We start from the raw sequence: 9701 nt of genomic DNA on the forward strand, positions 1-9701 counted from the left end.
CTTTCATATTTTTTATATCGTATCAACTGAAAGTGAGAAATCTATATCATGATATAAGATTTGGCCATATTGTGCAGCCCTACTCTGTTATTGTCAACACATAACAATTAAAAACAGGAGTTCTCAAATTATGATAGAGTATAAAACTAGTTATAACTGAATAGTTAAATCACAGTTAAGAGCATTTTTTTTTTTTTTTAGTTTCCTTTGAGTTGCGTTTAATTACTGAGGTACCTTAATGTGAGACACAACAACCTGCTGTGGTTCCTATTTCTGGTCAAAGTTCTTATAAGCTCAGAATTATGTTTTCTTGTATTTTCTCATGAGAATGAGCCGCAGTTAGTTAGCTAACTAGATTCTCCTGTGATGCCATTGTTAATGCATTACTATCCTGATGAGATCAAGCCTGGACAGCTTGACTTACATGAGTGTAAGTCAGTCTAGTAAGGGTGGATACTCTCTGGACTCTAAAACAGACCAGACCGTTGGGAGTGTAGGAGGTGGGCCCATGTTGCAACAGCGCTTCTCTGGTACAATAACTGTCATAATTATAGCATTAACAGAGCAATGTTTTAAAGATGACCTTTATAATGCCCCGAAAGAGCATTTTATGCTGTTAAAGTTTCAACAGTTAACTACTGAGCTTTTCTTGTCTTACAAAAAAATTATTTTAGTGACGGATCCATAGTTATCTGATTGGTTCCAAACTGTTTCCACTGACTCTTATTCTCACCTTTGAAATGGGCCTCTAGTGCTTCCTTCTCAATGAATATGCTGCACACAGTTTAAATTAATCTGGCTGACCAGGTTAGACGAAATCATGTTAAATTATCCTTTTTCTGCTAACATGTAATTATTTTTCACTCAGTGACATCATCAATCGCCTCTGATATCCTGACTCCTGTGATTAAATCAGGCTGTGTATTCACTTATAATACCTCTTCTGTTTCCACAGCAACCAGTGCCCCTCCGAAGCTACGAGTGGAGCCTGTCATCTTTTCCATGGTGTCCAGCCTGGCTGTCAGTGGCGCCGTCCTGCTTTCCTTTTTGGTCTACAGGCGCCACAGACGGCCCTACCCGCCTGTCCTGCTGCCCACACAGGTGGGTCTGTCAGCAGCTGCCAGCAGATGGATCTGATCTGGTTTTGGCTTTAGAACTGTTTAGCTTCAAACACCTGTTGTCTGAACTGTTTTCTCATGTAGTAGACGACGGGTTCCTTTTTCAAAGTGTGATCATAGAACAGCTTTGTTTGATTCAGAAACTGTCTTTTTATTTTTTGGACAAATTAGGTTTCTGCAGTGCTGATCAAACATGTAAAATCTGGAAAATAATTGCTGATGTGGAGAAAGTCATATGATCACCTTGTGATGGTTTATCCTCTCCAAAAAAGTCATACATTGTTTTTAGTTTCCAACATGGCCGGGCAAATAAACGCAGTGATAAAATACAAACATCATTCAATTTTGGTCGCATTACATTGACTTTCCCACTTTTGGTGTCAGTAATTAGTTTTAAGTGGGTTTGCTGCAACACAAAAGTGAAGAGAGTTGCAACTATCATACAGATCCATGCATGCAAATAGAAAACTATTTACTTTTTATGCAACAGTAAATTCCTGCCTCAATTGACTCTGGACAAGCCAGCTTTCAAGGTCGTAAAAACATTAAAACCCTGGAGAGAAAGATCTACATACTGGTAGTTGGTGTAAAGAAAAAAATCTAAATAAAATAGAGGTCAAAAAAGTTTTGATGATTAAAAAAAGCAATGGTTTTAATATTTGACAACTTTATTCAGCCTTATTTGTCAATAATCGGGTAGCAATTATGCGTCATTAATATCCATGTGGGTGGATCAGAACCAGAAGATCCTGAATCCAGACAAAACAGTCCCTGATTGTCTGCTTAAGGCAAACGATCACTAACTTTTTAGGCCTTATTAATCGCACATTCTAAATGTTATGTCAGTAGGTCACCACTCTGCAGACAATTCTGATGGTCATGTGACCAGAGGTAGTCATGTCAGAAGCTCAGAGCCCTCAGTGATGATTAAACTTAGATCAGCTGACTGTATGACCTCCCACCCTTTTTTTGTGTTTTTGCCTCTCAGAACGTCTTCCACATTTTAATGGAGGTAAGAGTGGGACGCTGTATGCTCCCTGTTCCCTCTCTCCCTCACTGCTCACTGTGATGCTGCCCGCTCTTGACTTGCACTGATAATGTCTCCACCTGCTGCACAGAGGAGGGTGGTGCATGAGGCTCAGTTTGGGGATTCTGGGATTTTAATTAGTGGGGTAAATAACTTTGACCTAATAACTCCCTAACTCACATCTTCTGGTTTCCTGTAGGACCCTGGTCCGATGCCCCCCTCCCCCGTCTTGGGTCAGAGGCCTGTGCAGCTTCTGGAGGTCAAAGCCAGGGGGCGCTTTGGCTGCGTGTGGAAGGCTCAGCTCCTCAGTGAACATGTTGCTGTTAAGATCTTCCCCATCCAGGTGAGTCTGCTACAGCCAGGTTTAAATCATCAACCAGAGATGCACTATTAACTACATCTTCTGGATTGTCTAAGCAGGTGCAGCTTCATCTCTGACTTTTTACTTCTCCAACCCTGTTTGCTTTCAGGAACGTCAATCATGGCAGGCAGAGTACGAGATTTACAGCTTGAGTGGAATGAAGCATGAAAACCTGCTGCAGTTCATCGGAGCAGAGAAGAGAGGCTGCAACACAGAGCTGGAGCTGTGGCTCATTACTGCCTATCATGAGAAGGTAAAACAACGACCCCTGCTGTGTTGTTAGGGTACTGCAACAACTGCTAAAGATGGATTTATGGCAGAAAATAGATTATTTTTTATTAATTCTCTCTCTTTATAACATTTGATTTGTTTTTGTTGCTTGATTAGCAAAAACTATAATATATAGTTGCAACGTTACAACTAATACATAAAAGTTAGAAATAGAACATCAAGACTTTTTAACAGTTATGTCAGGATATACACTTGATGTCTCCATAATATGATAATCAAACAGATTCAGTAGATTTCTTTTTTTATTATTTTCTGTGTGTTAATTATTTAGATAAAAGTGGAGTTTCAACTTTTGTTGATAATTGCTAAAGGGAAATACTTTAGAAATACACACGCAATCCTGACATCTGGTGGACAGTTGGGGAAACTGCAGCACCAACAATGCAGACTTAAAGTTTAAATTATCGTTAAACGTTTTATATGTATCCAGTTGTAAAAGTGCAAAGTCTGCAGTGTCCCGGGTATTTACTTTGTTGTAAAGTACAGATTCAAACTCAGCCATGTTAAGCTATTATAACTTTCTGTCCTCTTGTTCTCAGGGTTCAGTGTGTGACTACCTGAAAGCCAACGTCCTCTCCTGGTCTGAGCTTTGTCTCATCGCTCAGACAATGTCTCAAGGTCTGTCCTATCTACACAAGGACATACCTGGGCACAAACCTTCCATTGCTCACAGGTATGATATAAGAACATCAGATTACAAAGCCAAGCTAAAGGCAGACGGTAGTTTTCAGTCTCCTTGTTCTTACAGGGATTTTAAAACCAAGAACATTCTCCTAAAGTCGGACATGACGGCTTGCATCGCCGACTTTGGACTCGCTCTGAGATTTGAGGCCGGGAAAACTTTAGCTGCAGCCCACAGACACGTGAGTCTTCGAGTGAAAGTTTTGATCTTAAGTCATAATCATCAGGACCTGTAGGGTTTTTGAGCTTCTTTGAAGAGGCAGTGATCTCATTACTCAGTCTGGTGTCTGACAGGTGAAAATCTCCAAAGATCACTCAAACATTTAACTATTAAGTGTTTGTGTCTGTTAGCCCTGAACTTTCTTCCATGTTAATTTGTATAAATGTTTTAAAGCTTTTTATAGAAAAACATTGTACTTTTTCTAAAAGCTCTGGTGCTCTTTACTCTTCCTGCCTCAGGTGGGTACCCGGCGCTACATGGCCCCAGAGGTCTTAGAAGGAGCCATCAATTTCCAGAGAGACGTCTTTTTGAGGATAGACATGTACGCTGTGGGCCTGGTGCTGTGGGAGCTCGCCTCACGCTGCAAAGCTGCTGACGGTAACTGACACTAAACACCAGCCACCTTGTTGGGCTTCAGCATTTAAGCAGGACAGAAAACTGTATGTTATTAAAACAAACACCTTGTTTGAGCCTGACTCTGAACCAAACTAAGGGCAGAATAATTAGTTCTTAAAACATCTTAGACAGAAAATACTTGTGGTTCTGAACAACACAGCTGTGAGCAGGTGTAAACCCCCTCCCCCCTGTTGAGAGAAACATGGCCTGAACATTTTGCATCCATTGGAACCAAGAGGTTATGGATCAGATAAATAAAGTTGAAGTTCTTAAAGCTTTCAATTGAACATATTGCAGTTCAGATGGGTAATTATTCTGAAAGATCAGTTCCTGGACCTGGTTGGCTCTCTTTTGCTCTACCCTGGTTCTGCATCTGTAACAGTGCTGTGGTTCTGTTCTTTAATCCAGGTCCTGTGGATGAGTACATGCTGCCTTATGAGGAGGAGGTGGGCCAGCACCCATCTTTGGAGGACATGCAGGAGGTGGTGGTCTTTAAGAGGCTAAGGCCCACCCTAAGGGATTGTTGGCAGAAACATGCGGTGAGTCGCACTATAATGACCAGCATGCACCTGTTTGACAAGTCGGACTGATAAAGATGTTGATTAGGCGTCATGGATGTGTTTGTCTCTGTGCAGGGCATGGCTCTGCTCTGTGAGACCATAGAAGAGCTCTGGGATCACGAGGCCGATGCCCGGCTGTCGGCCGGCTGTGTGGAAGAACGTGTGGCGCAGATGCAGCGGCTAACCAACATCACTGCCTCTAAGGACCTTGTCACGGTTGTCACCATGGTAACCAACGTGGACTACCCTCCCAAAGAATCCGGCCTCTGAGGACCATGGAGGATAGCTCTAACCTGTGACATCACTCTGGCACTACAGAATAAAAGACTTTCGGGTGATGCTGATGGTGGGTTGGTCTGATATAGGGGCTCCTGTTTGCCTAAGTGAAGCATCTCCTGATCCGAGGACATCAGATTACTGGTCTTGGTAACACTAACTTGTGGAAGTAGAGAAAATGTTCCTTACACTGCTGTGTCTAGGGCAACCGTTTGCCACACCGCCCTGAACAAGACCGTCTCTGCACAGAGTCGCTGCTGAGGACAAGTTGTCTAATCTACAGGAACTGGAGGAACCCAAACTGTGGGACTTTTTTATTTTTTCCTAAACATCTGCTGCTCAGTTAAAGAATTGTCCCTGACAGGATTAGCATCTCAGGACGTCTTCAGATGTTTTAGAGGGTAAATTATTTATCGACGATCTGAGAAAATAATCAGTATCTGGTCTACAAAAGATGACCTTATTTTATAGTTTTAATACAATCCATTAAGTCTGTGACAAAACAATCGATGTGTTTCCAGTGTTTATAAAATAAAAAAAAATGTTTTCAACGTTTGAGACCTATTAATTGTTTAACTCATGATGGTGCAGCGCTCCCTTTTGAGGTTACATTTTCTGTCTTTCAAAATTTAACAGTGAGGGTTCAGAATGAGTAGTTCAGTATTTTCACATTTTCAGTTCATTTCAAGCCTTTTATCAACTAAAAACACAGGAAAAACAAAAAGTTCAATGAGTTTATCAGAACTAACAGATTTCAATTCTAGATTAAATGTATTTTAAGCAGGTTCAAGGAAATAATTGTTGAAGTGTCAAATTGTGGTGGATCTCTGCAGCTCATCCAGAGCAACCAGCTGCTCTGTTTAATACTCCTCCTCTGTCCATTCAGTAAGGATAGACAGCCATGTGTAGATTGGTAGTAGATTGTTTGACAGCCATCAGTAGATTGGCAATTCCTTATTTAGACCTGACAGATGCCTAATGAAATGAGGTACATCCAAAGATCACCCTGCATGTCCACATTCATGAGCAATCCTGAGCAATAGATGTGCAGAATGAATGAATGAAAGGGATATGGGTAAAAACCAGGATCGGTTAACTGAGAGAACAGTGGTAACATTTGTGTGCAGTGGTAGCTGAACTGTAGTTTAGGGTTTACAAATCAAAGCATTTGTAAATCCATCAAGATTTCAGTGAAATAAGAGGATTTGCATTTGCACAGATCACTCACCTTTACTGAGAAATTATAGCTCCTGCAAGAGAGCCTGCCTGTCGCTGTTGATGGTGTCTAGCAAGGCACCATCAGAGATATGGGGAAAAGGGTCTATAAACAGTTTAGTTTATGTGAACCACAGAGATCTAGCGATTGTATAGATATCTATGGTTGTTATGCGCACACTCAACTCTGAGTGAACCTATTTTATTCAGAATTGATTAAAATAACTCCCAGTTGCTGCTTTGAAACTAAACACAGTTTACAATCTTAGGCTAGATTGACTCAGTTGGGGAATTTAGTCTGAGTTTATTAAACCGGTTTACTGAAATGGGACCCTTGAAGAACTCTCACTGAGGTTCCAGACAAAGGTTTGAGTGTATTTGGTGTAGAGTGCTTATAGTTGCACAATCAGGGTACATCAGCTTTTTATTGTAATTTTTAACATATGTTCTGTCAGTTTTGGGTTTTGTTGCTTTTCATTTTGAATTTGTATAAGTGCACTTTCGAAAAAGCACACATTTCTCTGCCTTTTTTTAAAGCATAAAAAATATTAGCCAAATTCACCATCGATTTTTGTACATACAGACTAATGCAGGATTACCATCAAATCAAGATTAGATAAAACCTCTTTCAGACAAGGGTCATGAGAAAGCATTCTACCATTGACAGCTGTCATAAATTCGAACAGTTAGCAAGAGTGTAAAATGAGCAATTTTAAAGGCCATAAAAACTTTTCTGATTCAAGTAACCAGTGGCGTTGTATGAGGGGAGGAGCCATCGATAACTAGAAGCGACCATTGGGTAACAGAAGGCGTCAGACTGCTAGTTTATCTGACTTGTCTAATGGAAAAAGGGTGTGGTGCAAGGATAAGAGCGGTGAGTAAAGATCAGGCTAAAACTGTCCAACCAAATAGATCTGATTGTAGCTCTGACCAGCGTAATACCTGTTAGTTTAGATATATTAGATACCTGCTTGTTTTGATCAATAATCCAGCTTGAGGAGACAAGAGGACAGATTAGGCTTCACTGTGACAACAATGGCAACTTTGTCTACAATGTAATGTTGACACGTACAGAAAGGCAAAATAAATGCATTCATAATGCTCCTTGGTACATGAAAATAACAAAGGTGAAAGACCTGAAAAATCAAAAAAACTTAATGAAACAATACATGTTAGCATACCAAAATTAGAAATAATCATATAAATCCAACAGTTGACCTTGTTTTAGGAGAAAAATCAAAGAAATCTAAGATCTAACTGTATGTAAAGGTCAATAATCAGCCCTGATTCAAAGCAATTTCTGCCAATTAAACATAAAAAATGTAAAGATATTTTTGCCGGACTGCAAGTTCTTCTTTTTCCCAATTGCAAATGCAAAGTTTGATGGAAATGCTTCTGGCAGTGCTTTGCAGAGGCATTACGCGCTTATCAAATTCTTATTCAAAATAGATACATTTAATTCATGTGCTTCTTTTACAGGGTCTGAAACTGGAATTTTAAAATAAAAATTTAAAGCAGGTTCATGGAGCTATAATTGTGTCCTACTGATATACAGTATACTGAACCTTTCCCATTTTAGATTTTCCTTTTCAATCTCATTTTACATTTCCTCAATAAAGTCATTTTCAAAGTCAGTTATCGTCCTCAGAGCACTCAGGATCAGAGTGTTAATATCCTTGGCTGCATTGATTTCTTCACTGTAGTTCTTCACAGGAAAAATGCAGTTCATGGGGATTCCCATGACTGCGCTGAAATCTCTCATCTTCACAAAGTTTGAAATGTGGTTGTATGATATCTCTAAACAAACTGAATCTCACCTTCTTTCTCAGGTGTTTGCTCTTGTACATGTTCCTCAAGTTTTTTTCTATTTCCACAGGCTTCACCAATGTGCGTCATCATGTCTATTTGAGGAATTCCTGCAGGAAAAGAAACCCACTCAAATAAATCATTATTGCTTTTTATTATTAAAAAGTAACACTGATGGTGGACTTTTTTGGGATTTCTTCTCACACCAGATCAATCTCTTTAAACTCATCCAGGTCACTGTCTGTTTCTCCGACACTTCATCTTCTCCAGAACTGATGATTTAATATGTGGAGCGTTTGTAAACCTCACACAGACCACCACATTAACTTAATCAGCAGGATAAGGGGTTGGGTTGCAGCCTAGGTCATCTTGAGATAGTGGGCCTACTGGATTAAACTGGAAAAAAGCAGAAGATACAAAGTGGAGTTTATTCTAAACAAACACAACCCTTATCTTTAAACCAGGTGTACTTTCAATCACTTATTTTCAGAACTGGTTGCAGTTGTTGCACCGTGTGGCCCTCTTTCACATGTCCCCTCAAACCCGGCTTGATGTCATCCACATGGACTCCATGGTTGGTCCCATCTTCCAGACCCATGATGTTGTTGAAGACCACAGAGTAAAATGTCCATGAGCTTCCTCTACCTTTAATGAATTTATGAGTTTCATACTGAAATACAGAAAGGTGTCATGGTTTTGGTTTATGTTCAAGTTTTATCTCTGAGTTTTCATTGGTCTTTTTTATTATTTAGGTATTTTTTATTGTATTTAAATTCTTGGATATTTCCTGTCTGCCCTCTTGTGTCAGTCTCCTTTTCCCTCCCTCCCTTTTTGCCTCCTCTTTTCACACCTGCTCTCAATCTACTAATTAGCCTAGTCTTTGTTTTCCATTTGTTCTCCTCCTGCTCAGTCACTCTTTGCTGGTTTGTCATCATTACTTTGTCCCCTTCTTGTTGTGAGTATTCATGTTTTTCAGCATTTTTGGTTTTTCTGGATTTATACTTTTGTTGAACTTTTTGTTAATTAAAACCTTGAAGTAACAACCTTGAGCTTTTGTGTCTGCTTTTGGGTCCTGGTAAGCCACCCCAACTCTGACAAAAGGGAAAAAATGTTGGTCTACAGACAATCCCTGTTGCTGATACAGTAATTTTGATTTATTCATGAAACTCTCACAGAACCAGACCCAACAAACCAGAAACTGTAAGGTTAGAAGTAAATTTTATCTAAACACAGAGTCTACATAAGCAAAGAAACCTGAATATGATCCAGATGCAGTGTTGAACCAACAGCCACTCTGACCTGCTCTTGTTCTGTTACACATTTAAGTTTTTATTCATTGAAATCTTCAGAGATAAACCAAAAAGTCCTAATTTTTTTATTTTTTTACCTTTTTAGTGAAGCTCTCTTCTTTGGACACAATCCCAGTGGACATAGCAGGACTCCTCATCCGACCGTAAATTACATCACTAACCGAGCTGATAAAACTCAACTTCCCAGGTCCAACTGGACCATACAGAAGGACTCGAAGGTACCTGATGTCATCTTTTTCAGGCTAGTATTCCAGAACATATTGAAAATCCCCCTGTTTTTTTCTTTTTCTTCTAATGTGAAGTACAGAAGTTACATAGTTCTCTTCTAAAATGAACATGACAACAGAAAATATTAAAACCCAGCTAGAAACAAATACGGACAGGAGAAGAGATTAAAGGAATAGTACACCCAAAACATGATAAGCCTTCATTTTCTACTC

General features: G+C 39.7%; 1 protein-coding gene across 1 annotated transcript in view; it reads left to right on the plus strand.

Moving 5' to 3' along the window:
* The window catches only part of LOC107091036 (activin receptor type-2A-like), a 14861-nt gene extending 9404 nt beyond the window's left edge, over positions 1-5457 (plus strand). Inside the window, exons 4-11 of the mRNA XM_015384745.1 lie at positions 956-1101; positions 2345-2488; positions 2616-2759; positions 3337-3470; positions 3546-3660; positions 3938-4076; positions 4503-4633; positions 4730-5457. Of these exons, the coding sequence (XP_015240231.1) occupies positions 956-1101; positions 2345-2488; positions 2616-2759; positions 3337-3470; positions 3546-3660; positions 3938-4076; positions 4503-4633; positions 4730-4924 (1148 nt within the window). The 3' untranslated portion in view covers positions 4925-5457. The remainder of the gene's footprint in view (positions 1-955; positions 1102-2344; positions 2489-2615; positions 2760-3336; positions 3471-3545; positions 3661-3937; positions 4077-4502; positions 4634-4729) is intronic.
* Positions 5458-9701: the final 4244 nt, after the last annotated feature.

This window comes from Cyprinodon variegatus, unplaced genomic scaffold, assembly GCF_000732505.1.
Source record: "Cyprinodon variegatus isolate N-32 unplaced genomic scaffold, C_variegatus-1.0 Scaffold321, whole genome shotgun sequence".
Classification (NCBI taxonomy): domain Eukaryota; kingdom Metazoa; phylum Chordata; class Actinopteri; order Cyprinodontiformes; family Cyprinodontidae; genus Cyprinodon; species Cyprinodon variegatus.